We start from the raw sequence: 18,757 nt of genomic DNA, 5'->3' as shown, positions 1-18,757 counted from the left end.
GTTTGTCTTTTTACCGTTATTTATGTATTCAAACTGTCATTTGTTTGTTTGTGTGTATGTATTATTTTGCAGCTGTTAGAAAATAAATCCTCCACAGGGAATAAATGCAATTTGGAAAAATCAATATTGTTTTATATATTTTTCTTTAAGTATATATTTAGATATATGGAAAGTTCTTTTTTTCTGGTTTAAGTGTTTTTCTAATTTGTTTTTTTTAATATAAATTAGTTTTTAAGTATAATCTTTTTTAATTTAATATTATTATATATTTCATTTTGTTTTTAATTTATGTTTTTATCTTTCTTTTCTTAAGCGACCGAATTATACCGTTACGTTTTATCTACTGCATTGATATCACTTATTTTGACGTTTAATACAATAAATAATTCACAATTAATCCTAAAAAATACAGCTCTGTGTACTTGGCTACACTGAGACTAAGGTAATTTGTTAAACTAAATATAAATATCTGTAAATTCATTATTTTAAAACTTTAAGACCAAGGACAAACATTTTATACATTTTTGAAAAGAAGACACAATTTCCAATCCTTTGTTATATATCTGATCTTATTTTTCACTTTTCCTGATTTTCAAATAAAAATCAACTTTTTTATATTCATTCCCCTAAAATGGTTCCTTTATTCTATTTCTAAATTAAATGAGGGATTATCAAACGATTGCTTTAGATGGGATATACATATAACTGAAATTTCCAACTCCTGTTTCACAGTCTTTCCATTACTGGTCACATCCAGCGTACTTTCATCCTGTCCATTGTCAGGCCAACGAGCATCACTTATGCTGTGCCCACCATGGTCATTATTACCTTCATTATTTTCTGAATTATTATTAGCACATTCTGAGTTTTTATGTTTCTTTTTCTTGGCTTTGGTATTGCAACATTTATGCCAACAATTGGCTACTAGCATAAAGCCCATAAAACGAAAGCATACATCGGAGGCGCCTTTCAGACAGTTGAAAAATTCTGGCACAAAGGATGGATTTATCACAGCATAAACTATTATGTTCATGCTAAGTTGTATGGCATTTAATGTTATGCATATGACTTCTAAACGATGCATGGTTTTGAAATCCACTTTGGAAACATCGCCGCCGTACAGTAAATTAACGGCGCTTTTACGCGAGGTTAAATGGGCTGGTAACTCACCCACTAGGTATAGGGTTATAACAATGATAATGGTAACGGTTAGTTTCATTTGATGCTGAAAGTAAACAAATTTACAAATTATTAATTGTTTTATAAAAATATATTTGGTTTTATTTACCTTATAACGATTTTGGGCATTTTTGCTGTTTGAGTTAGAGGGATATTTACTTTGGCACTTTTTACTTTGTTTAGTCCATTTGCAAAATGCTATTAAAATGGCCGCATTACCCACCATTAAAAATATAGCCGGCAATAAGGTAAGCAAAATAAATGTGAACCAATTGTGGATCATATAATATCTGGAATGAAAAAATACTTAAAAAATTAATTTTTATTGTTTTTATTACAATTTAAATTACATGTCAATTTATTTAATTATTTTCTCCCACCAAACTACTTAAAAAATTACTATCAATTCATCAATTGAATTGTTTGAATCATTATTTAATATGACATATATTCTGGGAAACGTCACTGATTAGAAATGCTGCCATTTTAATCTGCTAAGTGTGCTGCTTGTTGTATATTTTTAGGCGGCATTTTACCTAACGTTTCTTGTAGTTAGAGATAATGATAGATTTTGACCGTCTCTCAAATTTTATCTATAAATATTTCTATGTACAGTGAATTGGCATAAATGTATAAGTTGCCAGTTAAAGGGGATTTGCTATAAAGATTAAAGATATAGTAAGAGCACGATTTGTGCAACCAATAGGAAATCTATAATTAAACAAAGTCAAAATTTAAATTTAACTGAAATATTAAGTTTTATTAATAACTACAAAAGGAATTCCAAAAAAAATATTTTTTAACGAAAAAGTAGCATTTTGCTTTAACGGGTGCTTGTGCAAAACGAGTTCGCACTGTATTTATCCTATTTATTTAGAAATCGTTCATTTGCGACAGCACGATCTGAGCAAAATTCGTTTTTTTAACTTAATACTACATACTTAAAATTTTAATTCATGATTTATTGGCGATTTCTTTCATTCCTATTTTCAGTCTTTCAAACTTTTATACATATGGCAACTTTGTGTTGTTGCTATCTTATCTGACATTAAAAAAATTACAGTAATTTATAACGGTAGTAAATTTTTGAAGCGACAAAACAAATCCATTATCAAAACAACAAACTTGTATCCTTTTTCTTTTTTTTTTTGGTGGTCACAAAAAACAACAAAACAAAATACTCACTTGGAAAAATAAAATTCCGTTGTCTCAAATGTGCCATCATCATTGACAACAAACACACAGAAATACGGCACATTTACCACAATGGCCAATAAAATCACAGCCAATATCATTCTTCTAGCCACAAAGCGTCTGCAAAACTTAGGTGTGCCATTCGGTATGCCCCAGCGCAAATAAATAAAACGATCCAAACTGACACAGGCCAATACGAGATTTGCGGCTCCCGTGGTAATACCAAACAAGGGTGTTTGCCACTGAAAATCATAGGCCATCCAAAATGTGCTCGAATAAAGGAAACTGCGCGAAAAGGCCGTCAATGTTATTAGCATACACGATACACAGTCCAGCCATGACAAAGCAGCCAAATAGCTAAAGGCTGATGGTGTCATTTTGGGTCGCATAAAGACAATGGCATTTATGAAGTTGGCACATAAACCAAAAAATGCCAGCGAAGGCACCACAAAAGCATAAATAACAAATTCCAAGGCTGTCAATTCACTGCGTCTCCAAACACACTCCGTTATTTCTTGGGATTCCTCACTAAAGGAGTGTGAGTTGTGGGAATCCACTGTAGTACTACTAGATGAGTTTGAGTTGTTGCTGCTAGTGCCTCCTAATAAGGTGGCTAATAGTGCAGATGATGATGTATTGCTGGAGTATGATTTTGTACTTTCTATACATTGCATGCTTTTAGGCTTCTTTGTTTCGCTATAAATTCTAATATTTTCCGTTTCCTTTGCCGCTACAAACTTCTCTTACACAAGTCTGTCAATCAACTGTCTGTTCTTTTTTGGGGTTTCATTCATATTTGTCAGTTTTTTGTTTGACATACAAAAAAAAACCGTTACACTTGTTGTTTATTTCTGTGTTTTATTATGATTATATTATTGCGTTTTCAGCTATAGTATGCGTGCGAATGTAAATTGTCTAGGGATAAAAGATAAGGAGGAACATGTTTTGTTTTGCAAAAAAAAAAACGAAAAGGTAGTAATTGTTTTGTTTGAATACACAAGCAAAAGAAATGTACTCATTATATGGTAATTTATGACAATATTACGATGATGTTTATGGCTAAATAGTGGCGTTTTTGTTGTTTTTTTTTTGGAAAAAGTGTAAGAGAGAGCAAGTTAGTATCAAACAGTAAGAGAAAGTAGATGTATAAAGAGCATGATATAAACACGTTCTCTTTTGTTTGCCATAGATATAAATAACCTATTTGTCCTCATAATTAAGGTAATATACAGATATATAACCTTTTCTAACCCCATTTTAACGATCCGACGACGCACATTGGGGAAATTATGAAAAATGTGGAAATAAAAGTGGTGTTATTGATTTTAAGTTTTGAATTTTTTTCTCGATTTGAAAAATTCTAATGTATAGGGATATACCAGATGAGTTATACAAAACTCATCCTTAAGTGTTGTTTTTCGTTTCCCACAGTTATTTTCATTAAGTGCTGGTTTACACACGCCAAGTTTACTACGTCAAGTAAAAAAAAAGGTTTGAAATAACCACAGCATACCTTTAGGATGAATAATTTCCACCACAGTTTTAAAATACAACCTTTAAGTTAATTCGTGTGACAATAATAAACTATTGTGAATTATTTAAATGTAAAATAAATCTCTTGATTTTTAATTAACTTTTCTGTATATTACCAACCACATAATATAAAATATTGAAAATAAAGCTCATTTAGAATGAATATTTTGTTTTACCACTTTTTTTTAACCAAATTCAAAATTTAAGTTTTTGAAAAATGCATGTTTTTCTGCTATAATATAACAAAAACATAACTAATTAAACAAATATGTAAATATTTGTCAATAACAGTTCGTTACCGTTACTTTATCTGTTTTAAAATAAACGTTTTCTAAATAAGTTAGCAAAAAGCGATTGCATGCTATTTATTTAAATTTTTTCCATTTAAACTAAAAAACCTAGGCGGTTGCAATTAACATTTTGCCATACATCTGAATATACTTAAAGAACAAAAACAATTTATTTGTCTTCTGTTATTTTCGAAAGATATTAAATGGAAAAAATCCAAAAAATCATTTAAATTGATCCAGTCGCCAAAATAGTGAAGTTTCCTATAGTGCAGTGTTCTAAAAAAACAGCTGTTGATTAAATTACAGTGGCAACTCTCCTCTACCCACAAGCAAAACAATAACAAACTATTGTGAATAATAAAAAAGTCAACAATAACAAACTATTGTGAATTTTTTTAAAGTCATCACGTCACCCCCTAAACAACAGATAAGAAATGTTTTGATTTTTTTCTCCAGAGTTTTATTAAACAAAAACATCTAAAAATTTAATAAAACCATGAAATTAGCCACAAATTTAAATCAATTGTGGTCTAAGAAACGCACCAATAGTGATGAAAACTTGTGTACTTACTTATTTTTTGCCGTGCTGAGGATAGTGTTAGTATTTATACCCCAGTTGGGCTATGTGCACCCCGATGAATTTTTCCAAACTGTAGAGGTGATGAATGGTGAGTTGTTCTAAACATATTAATGATTGTTATAAAGTAATTCTTATTTTCTTTTAAAGGAGATCATTTTCGTTTGGAACATGTTAGAACCTGGGAATTTAACAACACATTGCCTGTGCGCAGCATAACCCTGCCTTTTATTTTGTTACGAGTGCCCTGGAGTTTTTTGGAATTCATTGCTGTGTACTTTAAAGAACATCTGAGCATAGATTTATTGGTTAGTTATACTTATTTAGTATTTCCTAGACTAATCTATTGTATATTGTCGTTTGTTAATGATTGGTCTTTGTATCGCGTATGCTGTTTGTATAGTTTAAGATATGAAATACGTCTATTGGCTTTGGGCAGTAGTTGGGTTATGTTGGTATTCGGTACCCACACCTTTTCCAATACGCTGGAAATGGCGTTGTGCTCTTTGCTTTTGTATTTGGTGGCCGAATGCATGATTACCACAAATACGGTGGTATATAAAAAAGAGTTTTTGGAGGAGAAATATGATAAGGCTGCCTCTATAGGTGAACGTGTTAAAATATGGAAACTTAAGACATCCTTGCCGGCCCATAACTTTAATAGACTGTTTGCCATGTCTTCTATATGCGTGGCGGGAGTGTTTAATCGTCCTACTTTTTTGCTGTTCGGCTCGCCCATGGTTTTCTATTGGTTATTGAGAGGCATGGGCACTAAGACGGTTACGTTTACCGATTTTCATTTACGCATGATTTTGTTTTGTTTAAGTGCCATACCATGTACAGTCCTGTTTATTTTATGCGACTCTTTGTACTATCAACATTTAACGGCCGGAGAAATACAATCAATGCATATAGGCATAGATAATTTTGTGTTTACCCCTTGGAATTTTATCAAGTACAATTTAGATTCGAAGAAGACAGCCGAGCATGGTTTACATCCCAAATATATACATTTGTTTGTCAATATACCTTTACTTTATGGCATATTGGGCATTATTGCCTTGGTTTCATTTGCCCATATGATGATACGTTTCTTTCGTGCTGAATATCAGGGTCTACCCAGAGCCCAAAGTATAGTGGGTCTTATGTCGGGCGCCATATTTATTCCCTTGTTCTTTCTTTCCCTAATTAATCACCAGGAGCCTAGATTTCTAATACCCTTTACATTTCCCATTATATTGTTACATGGGCCCAAACTTTTAACCGGTTTTGCGGCTCATTATCCCTTTCGCATAGAACATCCTGGGCTAAGGTTTTTATACGATAAGTTTTTGTGTTCTAAGGTCTCCTCAATGCATGTCTTAAAACTATGGTATGTTGGTAATATAGCTATGACAGTATTCTTTGGCTTTGTGCATCAGGCTGGGATATTTCCTATGACCCAATATTTCGAACAGGCGGTTAAAATGAAATCATCCGATCAACATTTTCATTTAATTACCTCTCATACGTATATGGTGCCACTGTCCTTTATAAACGTACCCAGTTCCCAGCTGGTACATTTTAATCGTCAAACCAAACAGCGCTATAAGAAACAAAAAGATTTCTATCTTTATGAATACGGTAATATGGATTTGAAAACTGTTATTTCAAAACTTAAACTTATTATAGCAAACAATGAATTGAAAAAGGCAACAAAACGTTTGAGATATCGTGTTTTCTTGGCGCTGCCTTCCTCGCTAAGCGATGATCTCAATTATGTGCTGCAACAAAGCAATTCCTCCTATCTGTTTTATGATCTCAAACGTGTTTTTTATCCTCATCTATCTACCGAGGCTTTTCCTGAAATCCTAGGTCGTCATCCGGGTATTATTGATCCACCCCATTGGTCTGAAGATAATCTTAAGGGTTATTGTAGTTTGGAACAAGAGCCTGAGCTAACATTCTCCTATATTAGTAAACAGTTTTCTTCGTTTGTCCATCAATTCGGTTTGGCTTTATATGAGTTTGAATTGAAACGTAATCGGCCCAAGATACGGAATTCTGTGACAAATGGCAAATGTTATAATTGAGTTTAGGGTATGTGAATAACTGTAGATGTGAATTTTAAACCAAAGATTAAGTTTAGTTTTAGTTAAAATATTAGTTTAATTTATGATCTTTAGAAAAAAGCCTTTGACAGATAATAATATACATAGAAATGAAGGAGAGAGCAAGCGATACTTAATAAAAATTATTCTTTTCTTACTTATGGCTGCTAAAAATAACAATATATTCGATTTTGAAAGTGAGACCTTTAAGCATGGTCTTTCTATGGCCTTTAATTTCGATTTGAAACATTTTTGATTCAAGACATTCCAGTAATCATATCATATGGCACTTTTTTTTTAAATCTTTTTTATATTTTTGTTTTTATATTTGTATTTTTTTCTTATGAAATAATTATATGCTTTTTATAATGTTATATTTACTTGTGATTTATTTATATTTCTTCAAATTTTATTAAAGCTTTCAGGTTTACAAATAAACCAGCAATCTCTTATTGTTCTTAATAAATAATGAAGCAGTAATTTTGGATTATATGTGTTTTTAAATATCTTAATGAAATGTGTGTAAAAAGAAGGTAAAAAGAAGTAAAAATCAATGTCATAATGTTTGTTGACGTGATGTCAAAAAATCTATGAGGAAACCATCAACTGTATACGAGTCATAATATCCATGTAAATCTTCATTTAGTGAATACAGCGTTTGATATTCTTCAGTCTGAATCGTACCGCAGACTGCCCACACAGGATATTAGTAAATCGAAGTCACCTGAGTTAGAATCTGTTGAATATATCCAGCCATCATGAACCCATAAATTAATGGAGTCTTATCTATGGAACCATTTATTTACAAAAATTTCGTAACAAGAGAATATAGAACAAGTAAGAGAGGTATATTCGGCTGTGCCGAATCTTATATACCCTTCATCAAATTATACTTCAAAATAAAAAATTTAAATTTTATTTGGAAAAAAAATTTCGAATTGTTTTTTTAAATTTTTTATTTTTTTTAATATTTAGTGAAAAAAAAACTTTTGGTGAAAAAAAAATCGGGTTAAAAAATATTTTTCTGATTGAAAAATATCAAACTTCTCGAAAGCATGTCTGACAGAATTATTGAAGATTTGGATCCCGAAGAAGACAGACGGACCGACAGACAGACAACAGACAGACAGGCAGCAAAACAGACAGTCGGACTTGACTTAATGGACTCCGCTATCTATAAGGATCCTGTATATATATACTTTATAGGGTCGGAAATGAAAAATGTAGAAATTACAAACTTATATATACCCTTCTCACGAAGGTAAAGGGTATAAAAATGAAAGAAAGGTAATTTTATTGCGAAATTTCGGTTTTTTTAGTTAATTTATCGCGAATATAGCGCAACCTCCTCCATTTTCGAAATAACTTTATATCTCCCGTCGGGTTCCCCGCTTTACAGTTTTTTTTTGGCATTCCATACCTGAACTGATTAGAAGAAATTCGAAGTGAATTCATACAAGTTTGAGCAAATGGTGAATTCAGGGAAATTAGCGCGAATTTAGGACAATTGGTGCGAATTCATTCATTAATTTTTTTATATGGAGTTTGACATTGTCATTAGCGAGAGTATTGTTTGGAATGTCAAATTAATGACTTCGCGCCAATTTACCTGAATTCGCCACTTGCTCCCACCACATTGTAATAAATTCGCTGTGAACAAGTTGAAGAAATAGGGTTACCAATATTCAGTACATACTATTTTATATTGCTGGGGAAATTTTGTGCAAGTCCTTACATGAAAACAGCCTGATTACAATTGAAACTGTAGTCGACAAACCACAGCAGGATATATGTAAGGCGATGAATTATTGTAACTCTACAAATCAAAAACATGAGAGAAATTTTAGAATATAATTTTAAATATAAACTATTAATCAAAAATTTTCAAATCAGTTCCCATATTTTATTTTTCCCAGCTCTATTAAATATTACTAAACATTGGTAATCCTCTTTCTTGCACTTCATCTCCACTTTTTAGTCTTATTATCAAACGTTTAAGTGATCGGCCGCTAAAATGTTGTCGGATTATTTCAATCGGGAAAAATAGTATAAAAAGTGTTAAAAATTAATTAAAACTTAGTGAAAAGTCTTAACTAATGTGTTGGTGATAAACTAAAAGTGTTTAATTGAAAGCACCTATGAATGCTAAGTCACAAATCGGAAATTAAAATTTTGCAAATTTGTCTACGGGTTTTTGTTGTTATTGTTTTTATTGACGGAATAAAAGGAAATCTGCAATAATTGCTACCAGAACTACTAGAATTGCTGAAATGTGTTGAAGGTTTGTGAATTGAATAATTTAATAAAGTGTATTAGGAAATATGTAGTTGCACAATACTATACTATGGAATTTCTAATTAGAACTTTGTTCAGGAATAACTTAAATTTGTATACCCTTCATCTTCGTGAGAAGGGTATATATAAGTTTGTCATTTCGTTTGTAATTTCCACAATATAATTTTCCGACCCTATAAAGTATATATATTCTGGATCCTTATAGATAGCGGAGTCGATTAAGCCATGTCCGTCAGCTTGTTGAAATCAATTTTCTGAAGACCCCAGATATCTTCGGGATCCAAATCTTCAATAATTCAGTCAGACATGCTTTTGAGAAGTTTTCTATTTAAAATCAGCAAATCGGTCCACAAATGGCTGAGATACATATGAGGAAAAAACCAGGACAACCTAGATTTTTGACCTATGTATATCTGGATTAATAACACAAAGGGACCAATTTATGGACCCAAGCTGGTTGATCTAGCTGCCTTTATAACCTATATCTGGACTACTAAGTCATTAATATAGACAATATGGATATCTAATGATAAATATTTCAAAGAGAAAGTTGGACCTACAATGGGTCAAAATCGGAAAAAATATTTTTTAACTCGAATTTTTTTTTCACCTAATAAAATTAAAATTAAAAAACCAAAAAAAAAATTTTAAATTTAAAAAAAAACATTGGAAAAAAAATTTTTGATTACCTTTTGTATTTTGAAGTATAATTTTGTGAAGGGTATATAAGATTCGGCACAGCCGAATATATAGCTCTCTTACTTGTTAAAGTAGGTAGTACTACATATTAATATTTATAATTGTTTTTGAATTAAGTAACTTTACGAAGTTTAGTAATTGTTGGAAATATGAAAATAGTTTTAATTGCTTTTTTTAAAAAAAATTGCAATATTTGCTAGAATCGCATCAGGTTTGTGTATTAAATAATTTAGACTCACTACTTTAACATTGTTAGTACACACTAGTGCTTTTCTAATTGGAATATTAGTCTTTTCCTTCCAAATAGTAAATTGTTTGATAAAATTATCAATTTATTTCGTTTGTAATTTCAACATTTTTCATTTGCGACCCCACAAAGTATATATATTCTGGATCGTTATAGATAGCGAAGTCGACATAGCCATGTCCGTCTGTATGTTGAAATAAACTTTCCGTAGCCAACAAATAACTTACAAACATGATTGATACATGAATATATCGAGCATTCTTCCGGCTCGGTTGCTATTTAAAATCGACAAATCCCGGGACAACCTCGATTTTTGGCCTATTTTTGATCTATATCTGGATTACTAAATCATTAATATAGACAATATGGATATCTAATGATAGATATTTCAAAGTCCATTGCTACGATGTATATAAGGCTACAGTAAGTTTGACCTACAATAGGTCAAAATCGGAAAAAAAATTTTTAACCCGAATTTTTTTTAACTAACAAATTTTTCATATTTTTTTTCAACAATTAATTTAATTTTTTTTAAAAAAAAAAATTCCAAAAAAAATTTGGAATAAAATTAAAAAAAAAATTGGGAAAAAATTAAAAAAAAACAATGTTGAAAAAAAAATTATTTTTTTTTTAAATGTTCAAAAACAATTTTGAAAAAAAAAAATTTTAAATTTTGTTTACCTAAAAATATTTAAAATTTGTATTTTAAAGTATATTTTTATTTAAAAGGTACTTTTATTTAAAAGGTACGTTTATTTAAAAGGTATTTTTATTTAAAAGGTACTTTTATTTAAAAGGTACTTTTATTTAAAAGGTACTTTTATTTAAAAGGTACTTTTATTTAAAAGGTACTTTTATTTAAAAGGTACTTTTATTTAAAAGGTACTTTTATTTAAAAGGTACTTTTATTTAAAAGGTACTTTTATTTAAAAGGTACTTTTATTTAAAAGGTACTTTTATTTAAAAGGTACTTTTATTTAAAAGGTACTTTTATTTAAAAGGTACTTTTATTTAAAAGGTACTTTTATTTAAAAGGTACTTTTATTTAAAAGGTACTTTTATTTAAAAGGTACTTTTATTTAAAAGGTACTTTTTATTTAAAAGGTACTTTTTATTTAAAAGGTACTTTTTATTTAAAAGGTACTTTTATTTAAAAGGTACTTTTATTTAAAATTTTGTTTCCCTACAAATATTTAAAATTTGTATTTTAAAGTATAATTTGGTGAAGGGTAACTAAGATTCGGCTCAGCCGAATATAGGTCGCTTTCAAAATGTGCCAGGTGGAAAATTGTGTCACTAGGTCTAAAATTTGAGCCAAACCGGGTCAAAGGTCAGACAAATGCAAAATTTTACTATTTATATGAAATAAATTTGTGAAACTCTTTGACTTATCGTTGCAACAAAAAATGGACAGACAGACGGATCTACCTAGCTAGATTAAAATTGATAAGGACCCAGAATATATATACCTTTTGGTTCTACGATATGTTACAAACTGAATGACAATACCTGTTGAAAAGTATTTTGAATGAAGTGTTTGGGAAGCTTTACCTCACCCGCTTTATAGTCCAGACTATATAGTATTTGTTTCGATCGATGCAGAATGTTCACTCTGTGATACGCTTCACTTCAGAACAGAGTATCCGAAATTGGCTTGATTCGGCCTTGACCATCCACATGTAGCAGAAAAATAAAACATTCTATTGATTTTACGATTTAAAGAATTTATTTTTTTGTTTATTTCTTTATTTTTATTTTGTATAGTATAATTTTAGGTTTACTTATTACTTTTTTCATAATTTGATTTGTTTTCTTAAATGTTTTGTTTCATCTTATTTTGTTATTTGTTAAATACAATTATAAGTTATACAATTTATTTAGGCATTTGATAGTTTTATTTTTTAATTTATGTATTTGAAATGAGCATTACATTTAGATTTCTGACTTTTATTAAATATTTTTTAGATAATTTATTGATTTAAATGTATTACTTGTTACTTGTTTTGATTTGAATTTCAAAAAATGAAAAGATTTGTAATAATTTTCAAAACTTACTACTATTTCAAATTGAAAATTATGGGTTTGTTTGATCGCTATATATTATTAAATTTAATAAACAAGATGAGTTTATTTTAAATGTTTAATAAAAATAGGTTTCATTATGTATTTTTTTTCGGGAATTTTATTAAAAAAAGAAGGAAATTAGGAAATTTAAAGTTACTAACCATGATTCAAAAATATGTTCTTCTTTATTTGTGTATTTTAAATATTTTTAAAAATTTCTAATTTATTATTTTTATAAATATTTAATTAATTATAATAAAAAGTGTTAACATTTGTTGGGATTTTGTTTATGTTAAATATAATTTAAAGTTTTCTTTATTTTTTTTAATATTATAAGTAAAGAGCAAAAAAAGTTTTATTTTTAATTAGAGTACAAGTTTATGTAATATTTTATATATTTTGTAATATTTGGTACCCTTTTTCTTTGTCTCTAATATTAGTTAGTTATATTAATTTATTTAAATATTTAAGTGTATATAAAGTTTTTTTTTGAATATTAAAGTCTATAATTTTTTATATTACGAGTGTATTTTACCTTTTATTAGAAGAAAATATTTATTTCTTTTGGCTTAAACTTAAGATAGTAGGTACTAATGCTCCGAGTTCTTTTTGTTTTTATTGGTTTCTTTATTAAATATTAATAATATTTTATATTAAATACAATAGTTTTTTTTTGGTTTTTCATTAGTTTAGTTATAAATATAGCTTTGCTACTAGTATTTAATTATTTTTATTTTAATATTTATAAAGTAAGTTCTAAATTATATTTATATATGATGACTAATGTTTTGTTGAAAATGTTCTTAAATGTAGTTTAGATAAGGTCTTTTTTTGGATTAATAGATTTAAAGTAAAAAATAAGCGAAAAATTGGAAATAAATTTCAAAAACTATCCTTTTTTCCCAAAAGTACTTTTTTTAATAAAAAGTACCTTTGTTCTCAAAAGTACTTTTTTAATAAAAATACCTTTTAAATAAAAAGTACCTTTTAAAAAAAAGTACCTTTTTAAATAAAAGTACCTTTTTAAATAAAAGTACCTTTTTAAATAAAAGTACCTTTTTAAATAAAAGTACCTTTTTAAATAAAAGATACCTTTTAAATAAAAGTACCTTTTAAATAAAAAGTACCTTTTCAATAAAAGTACCTTTTTAAATAAAAGTACCTTTTTAAATAAAAGTACCTTTTTAAATAAAAGTACCTTTTTAAATAAAAGTACCTTTTTAAATAAAAGTACCTTTTTAAATAAAAGTACCTTTTAAATAAAAGTACCTTTTAAATAAAAAGTACCTTTTAAATAAAAAGTACCTTTTAAATAAAAAGTACCTTTTAAATAAAAAGTACCTTTTAAATAAAAGTACCTTTTAAATAAAAGTACCTTTTAAATAAAAGTACCTTTTACATAAAAGTACCTTTTAAATAAAAGTACCTTTTAAATAAAAGTACCTTTTAAATAAAAGTACCTTTTAAATAAAAGTACCTTTTAAATAAAAGTACCTTTTAAATAAAAGTACCTTTTAAATAAAAGTACCTTTTAAATAAAAGTACCTTTTAAATAAAAGTACTTTTTAAATAAAAGTACCTTTTAAATAAAAGTACCTTTAAAATAAAAAGTACCTTTTAAATAAAAGTACCTTTTAAATAAAAGTACTTTTTTAAATAAAAGTACCTTTTTAAATAAAGTACCTTTTAAATAAAAGTACATTTTTAAATAAAAGTACCTTTTTAAATAAAAGTACCTTTTAAATAAAAGTACCTTTTAAATAAAAGTACCTTTTAAATAAAAGTACCTTTTAAATAAAAAGTACCTTTTAAATAAAAAGTACCTTTTAAATAAAAAGTACCTTTTAAATAAAAAGTACCTTTTAAATAAAAAGTACCTTTTAAATAAAAAGTACCTTTTAAATAAAAAGTACCTTTTAAATAAAAAGTACCTTTTAAATAAAAAGTACCTTTTAAATAAAAGTACCTTTTAAATAAAAGTACCTTTTAAATAAAAAGTACCTTTTAAATAAAAAGTACCTTTTAAATAAAAAGTACCTTTTTAATAAAAGTACCTTTTTAATAAAGAAAAACCTTTTTAAAAGTCAATCTATAGATTTGATGAAAATTTAGTTGTTGTTGTAACAGGTTTGCTGTCGTCGAAATTTTATCCCTGCTGGGGAAAAAACTTCCGGTTTATATAGCTGTCGCTGAGTCATGGGAACGTTCTAGATTTAGTCACGCAAATGAAAAAGGTGGTAATTAGTTGTTAAATGTTTGTAAGGTTTTTAAGTAGAATTGCAAACGTGTTAAATCGCATCTTCAAAATCGCGATTATTTAAGTTTTATCTTGACTTGCCACAATGGTATTCTACATACATCTTAGAGATGATCCAAAAAGTGATTCTTAATGAATTGGTGGTATTTGTACATACCTTTTAGGCATTTAAGGTTTGCTGGAAAAAATATTTACTTTTATTGTTTTTAAAGGAATGATTTTAAAATGTTTTATTCAAACTACAATATTTTAAATTAATTCCTTTTGTTGCCTCTATATTACCGTTAATTTGTAAACATTTTTTTATTATGCTGCCTAAAAGTATGCTTCATATTTTTTTAAACATTTTGTTTTGAATTGTTTTCTGTAAAAAAAGGTTTAGGATCTTTAACAAAGAGTGTGAGGTTTAATTAATTTTTAAACAAATCATATTTTGTGTTATGCCAACCTAAAGAATGCTGAAATGTACATATGTTAATTTTTATTTACACTTGAAATAAAGGAAAATGGTAATTCAAGTAATTTGGAAAAAAATGTTTTTTCATCGTCATTTATGAATATTTCCAGGAAATACTTGTATTTTTTAGATTGAAAAATATTTATTTTATCCCTTTTTAAGGAGTAAATGTTTTGAAATTTAATGTCTAGCAGCTTAAAATTATGCAAAATTGTTTTTGTTAATGTTTCCCAAAAGTATGCTATAATTTTTTTGTTATCAATATTATGCGAGAATTTAGAGAAATTATGTTTTAAAGGGAAATTTTTTAAACATTTTATGTTGAAATTAAAAAAAGAAAACATTAAAATTTAAAGTGAATTGTTTTGGATGATTGAAAATTCTTAAGTTAAGGAAGAAAATGTATGAGGTTTTTACTAGACTTTCCACTCACAATTGGTTGTCTTAGAAAGTTTTAATAGATTTTTCAGAATTTAAATTCAATTCCCTAATCGTACTTAAAGTGTTTCTCTTTTTTTTTAGTTATTTATGGATTTCTAACATTCATAAAATAGTTGATTTATTTTATTTAATATAAATTTATGTTTCAATTTTCTATTTAAGGCTTAAAGTATGCAATATTTATTGGTGTAACCTCCTAAAGTTATGCCATATTTATTTTTCTATAATATTTTGAAGACTTGTTTTATAAATTTTTAATTTCTTTTAACTTAAATTATTTATTTAATTTAGTTTTGTTTTTCTGTTTATTTGACATGTGGTACTTGTAGACTCCTATTAATTAATTTAGTTATTGCTTAAAAACACCAAAATAATTACTTTTTAAAAAAATTTAAGTTAAATTCTTAATAATTTACTTTTTGATTAAAAAAAAAACATTTTTATTTTAAAACTTGTTCGTTTTTTTCTTATTTAATACTCGCTTTTCATAATGCAGGGGCAGACATTATTCATAAGCGAGTTTTAAGTTTTTTTTTATTTATTTTTGATAGTTTTATTACTATTTTTCAAATTCCCTTTTAAGGATCTTTTTTCCAATATATTTTTTCTTATACTTAGTTGAGAAAACTATGGTTTTAGGGAAAAGAAGTTTAAGAGAAGTTTTGAAATTTTTTTTAAAGTTTAACATACTTTTTAAAGGATTTAATTATACCTACAGTATAAATATTTTAGAAGGAAATAGTTATTAGTTTAAAGCTTATGTATTAAAGGGGCTTTGCTTAGTTTTGGTTTATTCAAAATTAGCTTTTTTGCAAAAGATATTTTAAAGCAAAGAATTTTCTAGAAGTTTTGAAATTCGAATGTATTTTTGGCTTCAGTTTATATTAAGAAGGAGATATAAAATTGGGAAATTTTCTAGAAACAGAGGAATTAAATTGGTCTTTTTAATATGATAAGATTTTATTTCAAATTGAATTGGGCTAGAGCTAGAACAGAACTAGAACAGAACTAGAACAGAACTAGAACAGAACTAGAACAGAACTAGAACAGAACTAGAACAGAACTAGAACAGAACTAGAACAGAACTAGAACAGAACTAGAACAGAACTAGAACAGAACTAGAACAGAACTAGAACAGAACTAGAACAGAAGTAGAACAGAACTAGAACAGAACTAGAACAGAACTAGAACAGAACTAGAACAGAACTAGAACAGAACTAGAACAGAACTAGAACAGAACTAGAACAGAACTAGAACAGAACTAGAACAGAACTAGAACAGAACTAGAACAGAACTAGAACAGAACTAGAACAGAACAGAACAGAACTAGAACAGAACTAGAACAGAACTAGAACAGAACTAGAACAGAACTAGAACAGAACTAGAACAGAACTAGAACAGAACTAGAACAGAACTAGAACAGAACTAGAACAGAACTAGAACAGAACTAGAACAGAACTAGAACAGAACTAGAACAGAACTAGAACAGAACTAGAACAGAACTAGAACAGAACTAGAACAGAACTAGAACAGAACTAGAACAGAACTAGAACAGAACTAGAACAGAACTAGAACAGAACTAGAACAGAACTAGAACAGAACTAGAACAGAACTAGAACAGAACTAGAACAGAACTAGAACAGAACTAGAACAGAACTAGAACAGAACTAGAACAGAACTAGAACAGAACTAGAACAGAACTAGAACAGAACTAGAACAGAACTAGAACAGAACTAGAACAGAACTAGAACAGAACTAGAACAGAACTAGAACAGAACTAGAACAGAACTAGAACAGAACTAGAACAGAACTAGAACAGAACTAGAACAGAACTAGAACAGAACTAGAACAGAACTAGAACAGAACTAGAACAGAACTAGAACAGAACTAGAACAGAACTAGAACAGAACTAGAACAGAACTAGAACAGAACTAGAACAGAACTAGAACAGAACTAGAACAGAACTAGAACAGAACTAGAACAGAACTAGAACAGAACTAGAACAGAACTAGAACAGAACTAGAACAGAACTAGAACAGAACTAGAACAGAACTAGAACAGAACTAGAACAGAACTAGAACAGAACTAGAACAGAACTAGAACAGAACTAGAACAGAACTAGAACAGAACTAGAACAGAACTAGAACAGAACTAGAACAGAACTAGAACAGAACTAGAACAGAACTAGAACAGAACTAGAACAGAACTAGAACAGAACTAGAACAGAACTAGAACAGAACTAGAACAGAACTAGAACAGAACTAGAACAGAACTAGAACAGAACTAGAACAGAACTAGAACAGAACTAGAACAGAACTAGAACAGAACTAGAACAGAACTAGAACAGAACTAGAACAGAACTAGAACAGAACTAGAACAGAACTAGAACAGAACTAGAACAGAACTAGAACAGAACTAGAACAGAACTAGAACAGAACTAGAACAGAACTAGAACAGAACTAGAACAGAACTAGAACAGAACTAGAACAGAACTAGAACAGAACTAGAACAGAACTAGAACAGAACTAGAACAGAACTAGAACAGAACTAGAACAGAACTAGAACAGAACTAGAACAGAACTAGAACAGAACTAGAACAGAACTAGAACAGAACTAGAACAGAACTAGAACAGAACTAGAACAGAACTAGAACAGAACTAGAACAGAACTAGAACAGAACTAGAACAGAACTAGAACAGAACTAGAACAGAACTAGAACAGAACTAGAACAGAACTAGAACAGAACTAGAACAGAACTAGAACAGAAATAGAACAGAAATAGAACTGAATTATAACCAAAAGCTCTTTCTTTTAATCACAAAAGATTAATTTGAAATCATAGGGCAACTTAGAGACGAGACTCGATAGAGCTTTTTCTTAGAAAAGGTAAAGCTTTCCTTAAATATAATCTCATAACTTTACGCTACGGGATTAAGTTCTAGACAATTATATTTCGACTTTAAATTTATTTCCTAACTTTTAGAATCCATTATTTTCCATATTTCATATATTTTGAAGTTGAAAGGTTTTTATCTTAGTGTTTTTGTGGTAAGAAACAAATTTCTAAGTTTCATTGACAGTTTTCTACAATTTTGAGAAGGAAGAGAAGTTATTTATTTGGGAATATTTTTGTTTGATAAATTTCCTTTGTTTGTTTTAGAGTGATGTTAAAGATATGTATTTGATTCTGTTCTATATAGCAGTTCTAATGGATTTTTATTTTTGAATTTAAATTGTTGCTAATGTTCTTATTAGTTAGTTTCTTTTATTTTATTCTATACGATGTAGCGCATATTGCTTTGGTTTTGTAAAGTAATAAAGTTTTACTGAATTTTTACAAAGTTTTTTTTATTATTTATTTTTCAATGAAATTTGTTGCTACAGTATTTAGTTTAGGAAATGATAACTATGAATGTTAAATGTTTAAGTGATTT

The 18,757-nt window shown here is 28.3% G+C and overlaps 2 protein-coding genes across 2 annotated transcripts; one reads left to right on the top strand and one right to left on the bottom strand.

The window, feature by feature from the left end:
* Window positions 1-640: 640 nt before the first annotated feature.
* On the bottom strand, window positions 641-3,047 carry LOC135961274 (uncharacterized). Its single transcript, XM_065512769.1, has 2 exons — window positions 2,365-3,047; window positions 641-1,469 (listed from the first exon to the last, which is right to left on the bottom strand). Exons 1-2 carry the CDS (start codon window positions 3,045-3,047, stop codon window positions 641-643), a joined length of 1,512 nt encoding a protein of 503 aa, XP_065368841.1.
* A 1,562-nt stretch (window positions 3,048-4,609) lies between these two features.
* On the top strand, window positions 4,610-7,237 carry PIG-Z (phosphatidylinositol glycan anchor biosynthesis class Z). The gene is made up of 2 exons (XM_065513207.1): window positions 4,610-4,864; window positions 4,924-7,237. The coding sequence occupies exons 1-2, from the start codon at window positions 4,693-4,695 to the stop codon at window positions 6,843-6,845; spliced, it is 2,094 nt and encodes a 697-aa protein (XP_065369279.1). The 5' UTR covers window positions 4,610-4,692; the 3' UTR covers window positions 6,846-7,237.
* The last annotated feature ends 11,520 nt before the right edge of the window (window positions 7,238-18,757 follow it).

This window comes from Calliphora vicina, chromosome 5 (genome assembly GCF_958450345.1).
Source record: "Calliphora vicina chromosome 5, idCalVici1.1, whole genome shotgun sequence".
NCBI classification, from domain to species: domain Eukaryota; kingdom Metazoa; phylum Arthropoda; class Insecta; order Diptera; family Calliphoridae; genus Calliphora; species Calliphora vicina.
Note: the sequence above shows the minus strand (reverse complement) of the source record. Positions and strands in the feature narration are given on the sequence as shown.